Source organism: Carettochelys insculpta, chromosome 23 (genome assembly GCF_033958435.1).
Source record: "Carettochelys insculpta isolate YL-2023 chromosome 23, ASM3395843v1, whole genome shotgun sequence".
NCBI lineage: Eukaryota > Metazoa > Chordata > Testudines > Carettochelyidae > Carettochelys > Carettochelys insculpta.
Window position 1 is genome coordinate 3000816 of NC_134159.1, and position 19502 is coordinate 3020317.

General features: G+C 47.6%; 2 protein-coding genes across 6 annotated transcripts in view; one reads left to right on the forward strand and one right to left on the reverse strand.

Moving 5' to 3' along the window:
• Positions 1 to 6411, reverse strand: part of LOC142001060 (uncharacterized) — a 117139-nt gene extending 110728 nt beyond the window's left edge. For both annotated transcript variants that reach the window (XM_074975914.1, XM_074975913.1), the window contains exons 1-2: positions 6157 to 6411; positions 5135 to 5253 (exon numbers count right to left, since the gene is read on the reverse strand). In XM_074975914.1, the coding sequence (XP_074832015.1) occupies positions 5135 to 5253; positions 6157 to 6256 (219 nt within the window). In that variant the 5' untranslated portion in view covers positions 6257 to 6411. The remainder of the gene's footprint in view (positions 1 to 5134; positions 5254 to 6156) is intronic.
• Positions 6412 to 6597: 186 nt separating this feature from the next.
• The window catches only part of ZBTB40 (zinc finger and BTB domain containing 40), a 55202-nt gene continuing 42297 nt past the window's right edge, over positions 6598 to 19502 (forward strand). For all 4 annotated transcript variants that reach the window (XM_074975771.1, XM_074975772.1, XM_074975774.1 and 1 more), the window contains exons 1-3: positions 6598 to 6719; positions 16279 to 17085; positions 17731 to 17864. In XM_074975771.1, coding sequence (XP_074831872.1) covers positions 16341 to 17085; positions 17731 to 17864 — 879 coding nt within the window. In that variant the 5' untranslated portion in view covers positions 6598 to 6719; positions 16279 to 16340. The remainder of the gene's footprint in view (positions 6720 to 16278; positions 17086 to 17730; positions 17865 to 19502) is intronic.

The following is a 19502-nucleotide window of genomic DNA, read 5'->3' on the forward strand; positions in this document are numbered from 1 at the left end:
ACAGAAGGAGAGGAGTAGGTTGGATATCAGGGAAAACTAATTCACCAGGAGGGTGGTGAAGCACTGGAATGCATTACTTAGAGAGGTAGTGGATTCTCCATCCCTAGAGGTGTTTAAGACCAGGCTTGACAAGGTCCTGGCTGGGATGACTTAGTTGGGGTTGATCCTGTTTGAAGCAGGGGGCTGGACTAGATGACCTCCAGAAGTCCCTTCCACCCCTTGAATTCTATGATTCTATGAAAAAGCCTGGTTTTCAGCTGACTCGAGACCTTCCTCATCCAGCAAAGAGATAGAGCCACTCTTCCATTGGAGGCTCCTACCCGTAGGGGAGGGCTGGAAGGACTGGGCCTACTGAGATCCCATAAGACTGTGTTCTGAGCTGAAGCTCTGCACTTGTAATGACAAGGAATCTCCTTGATAAGGGATACAGAAATACTATTTTTTGCCAGAATCCATGCTAGGATTAGGATGAGCCCAGGTAAGTTTATTACCATGCATGAGGGTTTATTGTTTTTAATATATTTTCACTGTAGTACTTTTTATCTCTAGAATAAAATAGGTGTCCACAGAATGAGCTGCTGACAAAGCAAAGAGGTATGTGTAGCAGTGTTCCCTTGAGGTCTTTCCATCTATATGCAGAATAAATGTTGGTAGGTGCACCAAGACACGGGTGCACCACTGGTAAAAACCCAGGTTTCTGGCTGTGGGTGCTCTGCTAATCATCTGGATGGCATCTGGATCTCTCCAATTGCTCAGCCTAAAGGGGACGCTGGAGCTCAGGCAATCTGTTTCTGATGGGAATTGCACTGAAGGCAGGAAACTGCATCCTTGAAATAACTCAGTCAGAAGGGCCAGCACTAGGGAAAACTGGATGGGAGTGGGGAAGGGTGCAGTCTGCAGGGGCAGGCAGAGGCTGTAGCAGGAGGTCACCTCCTCTCCCACTACTTCCCCCCCGCCACACACACACCAAGTGTCACAAGCAGCAGCCTGCTGTGCACCATTGCAGCTCCCTGGCCCGCTGAGCCCTGCTTTTCTGCAGCAGCAGGAAGGGGTCTGTGCTCCCAGCCACCTGCACGGTGAGTGTGTGTGTGGTGGGGACGGGAGGGGGGAACACAAGGGCAGACTTGCTGTTGCTGCCATGCCCTTCCCCAGGTAATCTCCCTGGACTGGTCAGTGAGGGGGTAAGTATGGCGGGGTTAGCAGGGAAGGGGTGGGGCCGGCAGTGCAGGGGGCTGCTCAGGGGCATGCACCTGGGGCACTCTGGGAGGGGTTTCCCTGCTCGCACGGGTTCCTTGGGCTTCTGCCACCTCATCACCTCTGGGCTTTGCTGCCACCTCCAAGTGTTTAATTTGTATTGGAAGAGGCGCAGAGCCCAGCCCGACCAGAAGTTAAGCACTGGCAGGGCAACATGACCCCAGTGTGTGTTGGCCAGGTGCTCAGCTCTGAAGGAAACGCCAATGCCAGCAGCAGAGCAGAAGTAAGCATGGCAGGGTGTATGGCATATTACTACTCTTACTTGTGCACTGGGGCTGCAATTTATGGTGCCTGGTGCTTGTTATGCAGCTCTAGGAGGTCTTTACCCTATTACACAGGATTGGCCTCTTGCCAGAACCCACAGCTCTCTCACATCCCTGCTGGCTACTTGGCTCAGCAGAGGTACAATTACAGATGTATTTTTGTGGGTGCGTGTCGGGGGGCAACTTTTTACTGTGAGTCCAGGGGGCATTTAGGAACCTGAAATCAGTAGGGTTTTCTTTTTGTTTTTGTTTTGCAGATAAGTTAGAAATTAGCTATTGATTTCACACATTCACATCCACAAACATATTTCCACCTGTAATAATTTCCATCCTCTCTGCGGATCAGCACTTTGTAATGGTGGAGAGGTGTGCAAGTTTCAATGGCCCCAAGAATGATGCTGCCTGGAATCAGGTGCTATCTTCGAGTCACCCATGGCAGAACGCTCAAGGGTGAGGTTCTGGAGAAAGTGTGATCCAAAAAGTCCTCAACGGCAAAGCAGATGGAGGATAACTGCACAATGGAGGTGAAACTGTTGTGCGTTGTTATAACGGCTGTGAAGGCTGATGAGGGCTGCAGCTGACAGAGGATTTCCAATCATCGTGGTGTCCCTGCCATTGGTTTCAAGCCTTCTATCTGTTGTGCACCAGTCTCCCCTCTCTAAAAGAAGTCCTGCACAGGCATCTTCCAGTTTTGGGAAGACAGTTCTTGCACAAGTAAAAGTCCAGTGCCAATAGGCGAATGGCGATGGGAACAGGACAGTGAGATCCAAAACTTCCTAGTCACAGACCGCCACACAGGCGGTCAGTGTATGATTCAACCATCATGTGCAAGGAATGAAGCAGGTTGAGCACTCTGGCAGCTACCCCCATGACTGAGAAGTCCTTTTCAGGATCCATTCTACTCACCCCACATGGGGAGAAGGCTAGAAAAACTGCCCTAAAATAGACTCACCTCTGTTCCTCTTGTCTGGATAGCTGCATCCAGCATGTTCACCATTCCAGCAGTCAAAAATGTAAGAAACTTTGTAATTTTGGAATTTGGAACATACATAACCAGCCTGATGGACAACTCAAACAGGGACTGACCAGAGTGACATACAGCCATCATTGCTTGCAAACTGTGTCTGTTTAATACTGATATCACTGCCTTGTCTGAAACTAGAAGAGCTGATGGACAGGTGAGAGAGGAGAAAGGAGGATACACATACTTCTGGAAGGGAAAGCATTTGGGTGAACCTCGAGAGCATGGAGTGGGCTTTGCTATAAAGAACAAGCCTGTAAGCTCGTGTGCTACCTGAGCTCTCTGCACTCAACCTCCTTCCTCCAGGTACCAATTGGCATCGATATGCAACTCATGACATGCAGAACGAGGCTCATTAAAAGCCAATAGGCACCTATTGTGAGCACCTATGCACCACCGCTGGGTGCTGATGATGTACAGGAAAATTTCCACTCTCCGCTGGAAACCATTTTATTGTTTAGATAAGATAAGATATGATAAGATAATCCTTCTGGGAGATTTCAGTGCATGTGTGGGACAAGACTCAGACCTGCAGAAAGGAACAATCAGGAAAGAAATTTGGCAGAAGTAACCCAAATGGAATTCTGCTCTTCACCAATTGTGCCAAACATGAATTTATCATCGCAAACGCTCTTTTCCAACAAAATGACAAATTCAAAACATGTTGGAGACATTCATGGTCAAAGCACTGGTATCTTCTTGACTATGCCATAGTTTATGTTCGAGATCGCATTAACATACTTCTTACAAGAGCAATGACAAGTGTTGAGGATTGTTAGCCTAATCATCGCCTCATTTGAGCCACAATGAAAATTAAGATTGCCCCCAAATGAAGGCTGCATAAGAAGCAGGTCAGGTGCAAGCTGAATGTTCAAGATTTGAAGAACCCCATTAACCTTGACCACTTCCAAGCATCTTAAAAGAAACAGTTCCACCAGAGTTTCCAGAAGAAATTGAGGAACACTGGAGCCAGCTGAAAGCAGTAATCAATGCCTGTGAGGAAACCATAGGCTACCAAACCAGAAAACGTCAGGACTGGTTTGACAAGAATATACTGAAATTGAGCAACTCATCAGTGAGAAGAAATGGGATTTTGAGCTTGGCAGAATGACATAAATTGTAATACAAAGAGGGAAGCCAATGCCAAAGTGAGGGCAGAAGTCCAAAGTAAGACCAGAGAACTCAAGAGCATGAATCCCCTTGACTCTAGGGATGGAACAAAGGACAACAAAGCCATCAATTTTCACTGGAAAGACCATTTTGAAGATCTTAACAACTCTATGATTGCAGATGAAATGCTTGAGCAATTCCCCAGTGACCTCCTGGGGAGGAACTTGGAGATCCTCCCAATTTACATGAGACACACAATGCCTTTAAGCAAATGAAGAACAACAAGACAGCAGGTCCAGATGGAACCCCACTGAAATATTTAATGATGGTGGACCAGAGCTAATTCAGCAACTTTCCATCGTTAAAATATGGATAAAGGAGGAGATAACCAGTGCAATGAGGGATGCCCTGCTTGTCACCTTCTTCAAGAAAAGGGATAAAGTGGGCTGTGGAAACTACTGTTCTATCGCTCTCCTTGCCACTGCAGGCAAAGTTGTGGCATAGAGCCTTGCAACTCACCTGCCCTTGTCAGAAAAAATTTTACTAGAATCACAGAATGGTTTCCAGTCATGTTGTGGAACTGCAGATATGGTCTTTCCAGCATGGCAGCTGCAAGAAAAGTGTTGGGAGCAAAACTGACTGCTGCATATAGCTTTCATTGATCTAACTAAAGCCTTTGATTCAGTGAATCACTGTACCCACTGGATTCAAGTATCGGAGGGGTAGCCGTGTTAGTCTGGATCTGTAACAGCAACGAAGGGTCCTCTGGCACCTTATAGACTAACAGAAAAGTTTTGAGCATGAGCTTTCGTGAGCACAGACTCACTTCATACCCTCTGTATTGTACTTTTAAAGATTGGATGTCCTGATAAATATATCAGTGTCCTGAAGTTATTTCATGTCCACATGAAATCAACTGTTCTGAGTAGCACTGGCCCCCAGAGTGAATCTTTCAAATAACAAACGGGGCTATATCATTGCCCTTACCATGTTTGCGGTTTTTATTACTGCCTGTCTCTACATAATTGCTGGGAAGCTCCCAGCTGGCATTGAAATAATTTACAAAATGGATGGAAAGTGGTTCAGACTTAGCAGGCTAAAAATTAAGAATAAGATTTCCACCACCTCTGTTGTGGAACTTCAGTATGCTAGTGATAAAGCAGTTTTTGCCCACTCTGAGAAAGATCTTCAAGCTATCCTGAGTGTGTTTGCAAGTGCTTACACCTGTCTTGGTCTCATGCTCAACATCAATTAGACCAAAGTGCTTCATCAGCCCTCTCCAAATTAGGTACCGCACGCTCCATCTATTAAAATCAATGGAGAAGTACTGGAGAATGTTGATCATTTCCTCCACCTTGGCAGTCATCTCTCATCAAAGGCAGATATTGATGCAAAAATCCAATACCGTCTAAGCTGTGCCAGTGCAGCCTTCGCTCATCTATGGCACAGCGTTTTTGAAAATCAAGACATTCAAAAAAACACCAACCTTTTTGTTCATCAAACAGTCCTTCTCACAACTTTGTTGTATGGGTCTCAAGCCTGAACAACCTACGGGCGTCACTTGAAAGTCCTGGGGTGGCATCACCAATGCTGTCTCTGCAAGATCTTGAAGATAAAATGGGAAGACAAATGCACCAACTTTAGCGTTCTGTAAGAGGCAAAGACCGCCAGTATCAATACAAAGATCATTCCTCAGCAACTCAGCTGGACTGGTCATGTTTTCCAGAGGCCCAACCATCACCTGCCAAAACAGGTCCTGTTTTGTTGAAGAATAACAAGGCAGCGGGTGCTGATAGGATCCTTTCCTGAAGGATAACTTGAAGTACAGTATTGATATTGAGAGTTGGAACCACTCACCCAGATTGCTCAAAACACAAAGTACTATGCAATTGTCCCCAGCGTTTTGAAGTTGCCCACTCACAATCTGAAGAGGAAAAGAAGTGTAGGAAGGAGAGACTGGATTCCAGCCATCATCAACAACCTCCTGCCATACTTGCAAACATCTTTCCTCCATGTAATAAAACTGGTGGTTTAAGGATAGACCTCACCAGCCATCTGAGAATCCACAACTTCCATGGAATAAGCAATCACCGAAATTGAAATTTATGGCTAGGGAAAGCAAGAAAATGCTGCTTAAGAACTTGTTAGAGCCAATGTTCAGTGATAAAAACTTTTGAATTGCGTTTGTTACAAATGGGTTGTTGAATGAATAGTTAAATCAACAAGTCATGTCTTGTGTTAGCGTATTTATTAGGTATATCTTGACACAGGGTGGTTTTTGCTGTTTTGTTGCAGGCACGTTGGTACCAGGATGAGAACCATCCAAGGTGGGCAAGGTGAAACGTGGCTGGCGAAAGAGACAAGCTTTGGAACTCCACAGAGCTCTTCTCCAGGTCTGTGGCACTCAAAGGGGCTGATCTCTCCCACCAACCAAAGCTGCTCCCCAACTAAAAACCACCCCCTGCCCGGGCACCCCCGTCTCTCTGTTTTATAGCCTGAAAGCTTCACCTCCTCGGGTCTCGACTTCTCCTGCCATTAAGCAACGATCTGGCGCCCCCCAGAATATCCCGTCGGTAGGAAAGGAAAAAATTACAAAAATACAAAACATCCTTGAGGCACCACGTGTGTCACACGCCGCAGGGAGGAGACAGGCAGGTCCGAGCCAGAGCACGGGGGCGAGTGGCGAGGGGGCAGAGCCCACACCCCCGCCCCAGCAAGGCCTCTCAGCTCAAGGGGGCGGGGGGAGCCCGGCCCGCAGCAGCGGAAATCCCCCACGAGCTCATGGCGGGAAGCCTGTGAAGGTTTTCTTGTCACGTGAGCGAAGCCGCCGCCTGCGCGGCTCCCGTGTCACGTGGCCTGAGAGCCGGCGTGCAGTCATGTGACCAACACGCCCGCCAGCGCACCGGGTCTCTCTCCGGACCCGCTCTCGCCACGTGATACAGGTGCCAGGCGGGGGACCTGTGGCTTCAACATGGCGGCGCGCAGCCGGGCTCGGCTCAGTGGGGGCGGGGAGGGGCGGCTGTTGTTGAAGCTTTATTGTTCCTGCTGCCGCCGCGCCGCTCCCCAGCCAGGTAACCATGGAAACGGGCGGCCGCGTTGCGGAGCCCCAGGCTCGGCCGGGCAGCCCCGGAGCCGCGCGGGATTCTGCGGCCCGGCCGGATCCTTCCTCACAGGCCGCGGGCGGCGCGGCGGCAGCACGGCCCGGCTCCTTGCGCTCCGCCCATGGCAGCCGCTTTTATCTGCCTTCGAGGCCGCGGCGGTCACGGGGCGTGATGCATGTACCCTGCCCGCCGCACCCCGAGAGGTGGCGCGTGCTCCCAGCACCCCCCGCCCGCCCCGTCCGCAGGGAGGCATGGCACGTGCACCCGGACCCACGCCACCCCCCCGTCCGACCCCACACCCCCCGTACCCCGAGAGATGGCAAATGCTCCCGAACCCCCAGCACCCCCCGCCCGCCCCGTCCGCAGGGAGGCATAGCACGTGCACCCGGACCCACGGCACCCCCCCGTCCGACCCCACACCCCCCGTACCCCGAGAGATGGCACGTGCTCCCGGACCCCCAGCACCCCCCCGTCCGACCCCACACCCCCCGTACCCCGAGAGATGGCACGTGCTCCCGGACCCCCGGCACCCCCCGCCCGCCCTGTCCGCAGGGAGGCATAGCACGTGCTCCCGGACCCCCAGCACCCACCGCCTGCCGGGAGGCATGGCACGTGCACCCAGACCCACGGCACCCCCCGTCCGACCCAGCACCCCCCGTACCCCGAGATACGGCACGTGCTCCCCGACCCGTGGCGCACAGACCTATGGGTTAACCAGGTCCCAGTTCGTTGTGTGTACCAAGCCCAGCGCCCTTGGTGGTCGCCATTCTCTGCTTTATGAGCCACTGGTGCTGGTTTAGCTGGTGCAGTGGGGAAAGGGAGCCCTGTTTAAGACACTTGGCTGGGATGCTAGGGGCTTCATGGGAGTGACACGTGGAGTGGTGCAAGTGGGCATGTGCTCCCTCAAGTGCTGTGGATGGGAGGTGCAAGGGGCCAGCCAGCAGCTGGTGGGGTCAGAGTCTCTGTGTCCAGGATGACTAGTGCGAGGGGCTGGCATCTAGCGCCCCTGCTCCGTCAGTGGAGCACTGAAGCCGTACTTCACGCTGCTCTTGTGATCTCGCCCTACCCTTGCTCTCCTCCCACCCTGTCTCTTCCTTCTCTGGGGATGGAGCAGCACTGGTCCCCTCATTTCATCCACTGCAAGCGGAGTGATGTGGCAGGAGATGCAGAGCAAGCTGGGGCCATGTTGCTCTGCTTCTCCTGCTCCTGACAGTGAGTGCAGTGGGGCCAGTTCCCTGGCCACACTAATTCCCCAGGCCACGTTGCTCAGGGTTAGAGGGTGGGGAAAGAGGCAGGGTGCAAGCAGAGCAAGTGAGGGGGAGTGGCACGACCTGGGGTGGGGGGAGGGGGATGTCCCAGCCTTTCCCCAGGGTGAGGGTAGGGGATCACATGGCCAATGTACCCCCTCACTAGTTACTCTGGGGCTTCATTTTGTCTTTGGGGATGCTACATGGGGCAGATTTTGAGAAACAAAGTTCAGCATCCAAAAGCTCCCATTTGAGTAGCCAAAACAAGTGGCCAGATTTTCAGAAAGAGCCGGTTTGGGGATTGTTTTCACGGGGAGCTGCTGAATACTAAGTATTTTTAAAAGTTTGGCTCTTAATTGGTCTGTACCTGAGTTCCCTATTTGTAAAATGGAAATAGTATGGGTTGAAACTCTAGTCTGGCACTTTTTGGACCGAACTGGTGTCGAATGAGAGAATTTGCTGGACAGTGGGAGGTCAGTATTGGCTAGCAGCATTGCCAACATTTCCACTGCTTACTGAGCTCTTAGAAGACATTTATGGGTAAATTACAGCTAAATAAAAGCACATAATGCTGAGAACTAGGACTGGTGGCTGGAAACAAACGTTGTGGAACTGCAGGAAACTTGGCCACACCAACGATAAGTGGCTGTCTGGCTAACTGAAATCGTGCCTGGCAAAGGATGTTGCCAGACCAGAGGGTGTTGGACAAGAGAGGTTCAACCTGTAGTATTTTCCAATTACAGATGGGAGTTGTGAGGATACGTTGACTGTTATGGTGGCTGTATCATATCAGTATGTAAAGAGACAGATTTTAGGGTTTGAATCCTTAGGAGATGTCTCCATTGCTAACACTGAGAAGAAAACCAGCTTTAGCTTCTTTACATGCCTGTGAAGCCAACATGCTTCTCTTCAGAATAAGGGAGTCTGACATACCGATCTGTCTGTTCCTCTCTTCTCTCTATTAGCTGCATGTACTGCTTGTGAAGTTGCTTATGAGAGCAGAGCAGCTGGAGTTGCTTTTAAAGACTACTACTGAGGGATGTATTTTGGAACAGGATAATTCTATGGACTTTACAAATAAACTTGAGGAAAATAGGCACCATTTTGAGCTGACTGTTCTTACAGTTCCCTCCCTAAGGTTTGCCTTTAAAAGACTTTCAAGGAGAATCAGCATTCATTATTGCCTTGTCTGATAAAGTCATACTGGAAGAGTATGTTGTCCTATGTTTTACTGAAACCAGAGTCGCACAAAGGAGCTGGTCAAAACCGTGTAAACGCCACAGAGAATAACAACATGTAATTAGTGTGTCTTATGTACACTTGCATGATGAATAGAAATTTAAACCAGCACCTGGCATTCTGCGTGTGCTGCAGATGTCACTGAAAACCTGTATAATGTCAGTCTCTCTCTCTCTCAGCATTCTTGGGCACAATGACTCATGTTAGGAACAGAGTTTCAAAGCAAACTTGGACGTTCTTTAAGTTTCAACAAGACTTTCATGATTTTGATTCTGTACTTTGTCTAGAGAGATATTGTTCCAAGTAGGATAGGTGGCAACCCTTGCTTCAGAGGGTAATGGAAAACTCGCTGTGAAAATCTGGGACATACCAATTTGTTTTTCAATCTATTTTATTTGCATTCATAGCATCAGTACAGACAGATAGTGTAGGAAAACAAGCAATGCTTTGACTGTATTCTGCCACCTTTAGAAATTGGGGGAGACTAAATATAGTCAAAGTGTTGCTTGTTTTCCTCTATCTGTCTGCACTGATGCTTTGAACTGAAATAAAATAGATTGAAAAACAAATTGGTATGCTCTGGCTCATCATACTGAGTTTTACATTATCCTCTGGGAGCACTGCCTGCTCTGGCACTTGGATCACCCAAGAAGAAGGTAATGACCCCTCAGCTTCTTTGAACTCTTCAAAAGACTTTCACTTTCGCTGGGAGAGGAGAGAAAATTGATTCATGTACACGGTGTTCCGGCTTTCCAATAACCCTTTTCTAAGGTCGTTATCTTGATAACAAGAAGATGGGAAACTGGTAACACACACAGGAAAAGTATTTAAATTCTGAGTTAAGACTGTCACTCTGTCCTTAACTCTCACATTTACAGAGACCTTGATATGGAGGGTTGCTCACTTTTTCACAGACTGCTGCAATGCACAAGGGACAGCACAGTGAAAGAATTTCCCTCTGTTCACTTGTGTTTATTGGTTTAGATGAGAACCTTTAATACCATGATATGAGTAGCTGCATCGTGGGCATTGATAAGGCAAGCTCACCTCTCACTTAGAAGGGACATTTTAGGAGAGAGAAGGAAGCTTGTCCCCAATGACCAGTTCAGGGTTTAGCTTCTCTAAGTAAAGTGCGTACAAGGGGCCTCAGCTAGTGTCAACAGTGACAAGGTGTTTCATGATGCAGGTTTTTAACTGATCAGGTGTCAGAAGTGACTTTTATTTATGGCTGACAGGCTGGATTATTCTCTTTACTAATCAGAACTTCATTTTATATACGGTAAAACCCCTATTTACACTATTTCAACATGTATGGTACTTGGATTAACATGAGTCCAAATCGTAGTGGCTGGGAGCTGAGAACCAGGTGGCTCCTGGCTCCCCTCTGCTTGCACGAGCCAGGAAACAGACCAGCACTGGTGAGCTGGTGTGTTTCCTGGCTCCCAGGAGAGGCAGGACTGAGAGCCAGGCTGCTCACTGGTTAGCAGCTCCCTGCCAGTCCCAGGAGCCGGGAAACTGACCAGCGCAGTAGCACTGGTCAATTTCCCAGCTCCACCACCTGCACATAATTTGACTTACACATGGTTGCCCGGAATGCAATGTATGCATAAGTCAGGGGTTTACTGTACTTGACATGCTTTGTAGTTTCTGCAAAGCTTGATTAGAAAATGCTTTCCCTCGACGTTCTCACAGAGCATTCAACAACAGTACTTGTTCATCCCTTTATTTAGCAATATTATCACGTGCAGTGTTTTTATCACTAATGTCTGTGTCGTCCAGGCTTGCAATAACGTTTGTTATCGAAGTTCTGTGGGCAGGAGCCCAGGACTGTGGATCTGCAGATTGTTTAAAAAAAGTAATTATTGATTAATTTCTTGTAACGCAGCGGTGTTTGGTTTTTGTTTTTTTTTGCCCAAGGGTGCATTGATAGACACTTGAAATCCCCAAGTATATCTTCTCTCATGTTATATGTTTAAAATGTAGTCACTTTGCTTCTAATAATCTTTAAACACCGTGTTTAAAGAGGGTTGTGGGGGTTTTTTTTATTTGTGTCATAGTTGTTGGAAAGACTCTTATTTCTTATTTATGTAGTGCCAAGGACATGAGATATCTTCATGGCAGTTCGGTGCCCAAAAATTGAAAATTCTCTGCACAGTGTTTTACAAAATCTACAAAATTCTGCGGATTTCATATTTTATTGACAAATGTGAAAGCTCCAGCATAGCACAGGCCGTTGGCCGCATGGAGGTGGGAGATCACCCTGCAGGTCCCCCCGCGCCATGCACGCACCTAATGGGACAGGGACTCAGGAGTAAGTCTGTCCCTGACCCTAACGTAGTGCAGGGGCTTTTCCTACCTCAGAAATACCCTGTGGGCAGACAGGCTCAGCCAAGCAGGATCCAAATATAGGGGTCATGTGCTTCTCTGAATGCTGTGAGCCCAGGGGAACGGTACTTTTCATGTTGCCTATCCTGCAAACAGGCAGTTCCCATTGGCCCATTTCCATTTCTGGCCAGTGGGAGCTGCAGGAGGGGACAGTGCGTGCAGGCTCTCTCCCTGGATTCACAGCATTCAGAGAAACACATGGCCATCACCGGCAGCTGCTCTGAGCAGCATGTGGGGGGTGGGGCAGGCAGGGAGCCTGGCTGAGGCTCCAGCTGGTCTGTGGGCCAGATGTAGTGGTTTGCTGGGCTGGATCTGATCTGTGGGCAGTATTTTGGCTGCCCCTGGATTGCATGAATTTATTTGTCCCTTCTGGCCTTGGAATCTATGAAAATGGACCTCAGTTTCCCTCCAATTCAGGAAGCTCCCTGCATGAGAAGGCATGGAGGGACCTGGTTTTCTTCATATGGTTCTTCCTCTCTTGGTCCACGAGGAAAGGCTCACTGGGGGCTAATTCATCTCAGCAGGTCTCTTGATCTTCTCTCCAGGAGACTCCATTATGCAGCCTCTTCTGTCGTTTATACTACAGTGGAGTATCATTGACAATGAACAGAGGCAGTTTTCTGATCAGAAATAGAACAGCATTCAGATGCCTCTGGTGCCCCAGAGGATACAACAACTTAACAGCTAAGTTGTTCTGCACAGAGGGTTTGAAATCTCTAAGCTCTCAAGTCCTTGAGCTTAGTGCAGAATGCACCTCAGAAATTTGGGCTGAAAAAGCAACAAATTGCCTTTTCCTTTCAAGTGGGCACATGGAGAATATGCTGTCAGTGCTTAGCAGATAAATAACAAGTAATCATAATGACCTGAAAGATACTCCCTGGACCGCCCAGGCAGTAAGCCGGCTTTCCCAGAAGTCATCCATAAAATGTCTGGCAGCTGAAGCCAAGCACATTAGATACAAGATGCATATTGTAACAATTAGCGTAATTAACCTTTGGAATAAAGTATCAAGGGAAGAGGTAGATTCTCCATCTCCTGATGTTCTTAAAGACTAGATGGCTTTCTGGAAGACATTCGTTGTCCAAACAAGGGGTAGCTGAGTGAAATGTAGTGGCCTGTGGTATGAAGGATGTCAGACTAGATGATCTAATGATCCCTCCTGAATTTCAATTTTATGAATGAAAGACACGCAGTCTGCAAAGGGAGTTTTTTGCATCCTGGACAACAGTCCTGAGGCTGGTTTAGCAGTCACCTTTAGTGTAAAGAAAATCCCCATTCTCTTTAGGATCACAGTGGCTCTTTAGGACCCTGCAGGTAGATAGTTGCAAAAGGTGCCATGATGGGTTGTGTCACAGGGCTCCAATTGAGACTGTCATCTGGCGGACTGATCATACCTCTGAGCCTGCCTACCTGCCCTCTGGGGTGCACACAACCCTGTCCTACTGCATCAGAAACACTCATCTCTCTGCAGTAATATCCCCCCAGCAGAGTAACATGGATGCTGAAAAAACAAGAAGTCCTGTGGCACCTTATAGACAAACAGATATTGTGGAGCATAAGCTTTCATGGGCAAAGACCTGCTCCATCAGATACTGAGGCTAGCTTAGCTCTCAGAGGCTCAGTCACAGGGATTTGACAGCACCCAAGTGTACAGCCCCAAGGGAACCTAAACCCCAAATAAAACAGTCTTACTCTATATAAAAGTTTTACACAAAGAATGCTCATAACATTTGCTCCTTTTATTAATGAAAGAAATGCACAGCTGGTGCCCCACCTCCTCCACCCAGATAGCAATTATTTACACTGGGTTTGATTATAAACAGAAATGATTTATCAAGTATAAAAAGTAAGATCCCAGTAGTTGCAAGTGGTGACGGCCAGATCAAAGTAAACTACTAAAGATAATGTAGAACAAAATAAACAAGCTAAGACTAATACACTAAGGCCGTAGCTACACTAGCACCCCCCTCTTTCGAAAGGGGGATGCTAATGAGCCACTTCGGCAGATGTTAATGAGGCACTGCCATGCATATGCAGTGCCTTTTCAGCATAATGGCAGCCGCGCATGTTTCGAAGGTGCCGCTTTCGAAACGCACGCTGCCGGTGTAGACGGAGGCCTTTCGAAGGGAACGCCTGGATTTCGAAAGCCCCTTCTTCCCAAAACCAAATGGGAAGAAGGGGCTTTTGAAATCTGGGGGGTCCTTTTGAAAGGTCCCTGTCTATTCCAGCGGCGTGCGTTTCGAAAACAGCACTTTTGAAACACATGCTGCCGCCATTATGCTAACAAGGCGCTGCATATGCATGGCAGTGCCTCATTAACATCTGCCGAAGTGGCTCATTAGCATCCCCTTTCGAAAGGGGGGTGCTAGTGTAGCCACAGCCTAAGATAAATTGTTACAAATCAACATCTCAACCCAATTCTTATTTCAGGTAAAGTTGTTTGCAGGCCAGAGCTGATCTTTTTCCTGACCTGGGTCTAACAGCTTCTCCCCCATTAGAGTTCTTTTCTTTCTAGGTCCTTTCACATGTCCTCTTGTGGTGGAGAGAAGTTTGTGAAGCCATGTGAAGGCCATAGTTGTTTGCTTCTCGTTCCTTAATTAGAATTTCTCCAGTGGGGAAAAATACAAAATTCAAGATGGATTCCAACACTGTATGACATGATCTTTGTAGTTTAAGCTTACAGGAGAAACAAGACAATTTACTGAGCATTGTCTTGAATGCTGTGCCAGTCAGTTCCTTAAGTACTACTGATGGTTTTCATGGGCCAGATTAATCTAAATGATCTAGATTAATATGAAGTATAAACCTGTTTATTTCTAACTTCATATATATGAGAGATAATTGCACACAAATAGAATATGTACATTCAGCAGATAACAAGCTCTTAAATGACAGTCACGTGCCCTGATTTGCATAATGCATATTCAAGTTATGCATATTGAAACACATTTCCGTAAAAATACGGAGGTGCAGCATCACAGGGAATGCGACTTAGTGCCTCAAAAGCATCGGCAGCCATACTGCATGACCCTCTGCTTCAAGGTTGTCTGTCTTAGAGAAGGGGCAGAAGCTTCTGAGGATAGTCTTGGATTTCCTTGGTAATGTCTTGACCCTGCAACCTTGTTTTCTCTACTACTTACTAAAAGCATGGTGGGAAGCAGATTCTGGGTTCAGCCTTGGCACTGGCATTTAAGCAAACAGATGGAGAAGACTAGCTCTTTGTACAAAGCTTTGAGGATGGGGATAGGTAGAGAACTTCCTCTTCCAGGACACAGATGTTCCCTATGCTCTTTTCAGAGCTACTATCCCCTCTTCTATACCACACCAATCATGATCAAATCTCATATCAGCTACTAGAGATCCTTCAGCTCACAGCAAGCAAGAGGTGGGCTAATGCTGCTGATACATTGCATCTGGCAAGGAAAGTGGGCCACCACCTGTTCTCATGTATGCCAGCGTAATTCCACTGGTTTGAGCTGGGTTACATTTACGGTGTTGTGGGAGGGTAACTCATGCCTCATTAGCCTGATTGCCTTCTCTCATGAGGTAATTGGCTCTGAGGATGTGGGGAAAACAGTGGATGTGATCTATCTTAACTTTAGCAGAACTTTTGATAGTCTCTCTCACAGGATTCTTGCCAGCAAATTGTAGAACTATGGATTGAATGAATGGACTATAAGGTAGATAGAAAAAACTGACTAGATCTTTGGGCTCAGTGGCCGTGATTAATCCCTCAATTCAACTGGGATCAAGCAGAGTTTCCCAGGTGTTGGCCCTCAGGTCAGTTTTGTTCAGGATCTATATTAATGATCTGGGTGATGGGCTGGCACATCAGCAACTTTGCGGGTGACATTAAACATGGGGGGAGAGGTTCATATGCAGAAGGGTGGGGTCCTGAGTTACCCACACAAGGTGAAAGATTGGGTGAAAAGAAATCTAATGAGGTTCTGTAGCCGGGCGGGGGGGAGGCAGGGGGAGCCTCCAGCCCATGAGGCTTGCCTTGATCCAGCCCATGAGACTTGGGGCTTGCCCTCTGCAGTCAAGGGGCAGGGAACCCCAAGCCTTGCAGGCCCCATCCAAGGATGCTGTGGGCCAAACTTAGCCCACAAGCTCTGCCTAGCAGGGTGGGGAGTGAGCGGCTCTGCACAAGGCAGGGAAATGTTCCCTGCAGGCACTGTCCTTTGCTCCCATTTCCTGGGAATCACAGCCAGTGGGAGCGGCAAGGGTGGATGATGGTGCTGTCACCACTTGGAGCTATCCCCCATGCTGCCATTCTCTCAGCCAGACAGTCTATGCACATTGAGGAACTGATTGCTGCTCTGTTCCCCAGCTCCTTTTGTAGGCCTTCCTTGCTCCTGATTGGCTGTGTCCTCCACAGCCACACTAGCCTGCTTGGAGGACTTCTCTACTGTCTCTCTGGGGCAGTGTGTGTCAGGACTGCAAGGCGTCCAGCAGGTGGCCCCAGGACCTGATCCACTCTGTCACATTTGTTCATTCACCTCATTCTTAAATATGCCTTAATTATGCTGGCCATTCCTGTCATGATTACTGAATTGATCCTTAGAAAATTAATGAAAAATTGAAACAGAACCAACTCTTTCCTTCTACTTTGCTATTGGCTGAGCGAGGTTTAACAGGGCGTTTTGTTTTATCCGTAGCTGGCTCTCATTAAAGCAGTGTGGTATCTGAAGGAAGAAGAAGCCAGTAGACCACTGGAGCAATGGAGCTTCCCAACTATAGCAGGCAGTTGCTACAGCAGCTTTACACACTCTGCAAAGAGCAGCAGTTCTGTGACTGCACCATCTTCATTGGGACGATGCACTTCAGAGCACATAAGCTTGTGCTGGCTGCGGCCAGTCTGCTATTTAAGTCCTTGCTGGATAGCACAGACACAATCTCCATTGATGCTTCTGTGGTGGCTCCTGATGAGTTTGCTCTTCTGCTAGAAATGCTGTATACCGGCAAGCTCCCGCTCGGCAAACACAACTTTACCAAGGTTATCTCTGTGGCAGATAGTCTGCAGATGTTTGATGTGGCTGTTAGTTGCAAAAATCTCCTCAGTGACCTCATCAGCTGCTCCACGCAGGATCGGGTAGTGAGGGACAGTGCCATGCAGACAGTAGATCCACCCAGACGTAATACTGTTGCTCAGGAGCCACCCCAGACTGAAAAACCTCCTGCTGAAAATCCTACGGACACGCAGCTTCCTGGAAAGTCTTCAGCTTCCCTTGGTTCTGAAGAACCTGAAGTGGAGACAGTCACCTCCACCTCAGTGCCAGAAATGACTGTGAATCCTACTTTTGACCATGAGGAGGTTCTGGAGGAGGAAACCCCAATTGGTTCCAAAACTCTCCATGAGGATTCAAATGCCCATACTGACCACCATTCTCCTGCCAGACAGGACAGCAGTGAGGAAGGGGAGGTTGCTGAACCTGTGAAAAAGAAAGGAAAAATTGGTGATCCAGGTGAGCACTTGAGACTCCAGTCACAGCTCTGTCTGTCAGTAATTTTGCAGCTCAGCTAGTTAATGAGTTCCAGGTGTGGGTAAAGTGCTGGCTGGGCGTGTGCCTACACTGATGCATAACTCTGAACAAAAGCTCCCTTTCTAAGAATTCAGTAGATGTCCTCTTAACCTTGGAACCCAAACAGACCCTTTCTTGGGGGTTACAAAGTCTGCTCCCTGATGTATTGTTTCACCTGAGCTGCTGTGAGCAATGCCTGTTTTGCTTATGCATGGATTTCTGCATCTGGCATACAGAATAATCCATTTTGGGCTCAGAAGAAGGGACGTAGCTAAAGCAATTCATAGAACTAAGCGATCACAGAAGTTTGCTCTCTGTATTTTGTCCTTAAAACTACTGTCCGCCATGGGAGGAAATAAAATTTGCCTTGCGTTTTAAGTAAATGCTTCTAACTAGTGTTAGCCCCTTTTTCCTCTACAGCCTGGATAGTATCTGTAAAAGATTTGTAGGTCAGTTTTTCCTCATTATATCAGAGGTGATAGCAGCCCTGTGCAAAGTGCTAGTTATAAACTGATGACCATCCACTATCTTAATCTTTCCATGAATTCTTTCCATAAATGAGTAACTCATCTCTCTTGTTACATGCAGAAGCAGAGAGCAAAACCTGTAAACTGGATTTCCTACTTCAGTATGAAAGTGTTTTCTCCGATGCCCTTTCTGACACCAAGACTGTGCTGAAGAGACTGGAGGAGTGCAGAGGAATTGAAAGGTCTCAGAGAGAGGTAGGTGTGTTTGCCAGAGCCTTTTAATGGGCTCAGTGTAGCTTGTGCTACAGCACTAAAAACAGGCCATGGGATTTGGAGCCCACTCTTCAGCCTGAGCTGCAAATTGCAGATCAGGGCTCTACAGACTCAGGCTTTGAGACTTCCTACTGCAAGATGGGGATTTTTTTCCCCCAGTATAGACATACCCCTTCATACCTAAGCCTGGGCTATGCTTAAAAATTGAACCACCTTAGCTTCATTGCACAGGACTGTGAAAACTTGGCACCCTCACTGCCATAGTTAGACTGACCTAAACCCAGTGCAGAAATGGCTTGGTCAACAGCATTCTTCCATCAATGTAGCCATCACCTCTCAAAGATGGGTTAACTACATAGATGGGAAAAAACCCTCCTTTTTTTGTAGGAAGTGTCTATACCACAGTTTTGCAAACAGCACAGTAGCTGCTGTAGTAGAGACATGTCCCAAGTAAGTAGCAACACAAGTAGGCAAACTGAGGCACACAAAATTGATAGAATGCAGACGTTTCCCAGGTTTTCCCCCGCTGACAAAGGGCATACATGAAAGACTTCAATAAGTGACTGGTAAGATAACAAAAGGAGAGACAACTCTTTGAATCCTGCAGCTGACAAAATTACAGCCTTAATTATATGTCCTGAGCTGGATTTCTCTGAAGTGAACTTGCACTTTAAGCGTTACTTCAGAACACAGCATTGTTGCTCTGAAGAAGGCACCAGGATTCCTTCTCTGGAAACAGAGTGAGGATAAATAAAGTGGAGTTGGTACCTACAATGCCTGTTATCTCAGCAGAAAAAGACAGTTCTGACTGAGTTGGGGAGTTTCAATCTAAGCCCTCAGTTACAATGGCTTGAGGTTCTTCCTTCTCCCCAATTACTTTTGGATTGGAATTTCTTGTGGTTGTTCACAGCCTAGAAGTGGTTTTTCTGGAAGGTTTGAAGAAAATTCATTTCTCATTTATTTGGCATTTACATACAGCTGCTGGAAAATTGTCCAGGTGCCATTGCGCAGTCAGATAGCTAAAAAATCGTTTGGATTTCACAGTGATCCTGTGTGGGCAGAGTTCTGTGCCTGTGGGCAGCCCAAGTAAAGTCAGAGGGACTCCAAATGGGTTCAAGAGTCCATGCATGTCACCTCATAGTTGGATCAAAGGAATGCAAAACTCTTATGTTTAAAAAATAACAGGAGCAGCCTTATGAAGTCAGAGAAAAATAAGGGCAGGATACAGCCCACAGGGATAGTGTAATGTCCTGAGGCACTTGAAGGAGGAAGCGGTCAAGATATGTTGGGATATGGAGTGAAGCCAGGATCCACCTTACCTGATCTTCCACTGGTATAAACTTTGTTTCAGACCTTAAGCTAGTGTGCAGTTCAAGTAAGCCATCTGCAGATCAAGTCTCCAGGGCCGGTCAGTCAGAGGATAGAGTAAAGGGCAGCACTCTGCCCTGACCCTGCCCGTTCCCCACAGAACCTCAGCTTCTTGTGACAGAAGGACTCTGGAACTCAAGAGCCATGTTCCAGTCTCCTCAGGACTGGAGAGGATAAAGTAATTAATGAACCTGCTCTGACTTGTCAGATCCACTTCTGCCTTCATGATCAAGAAAGACCTTGCTTGTAATC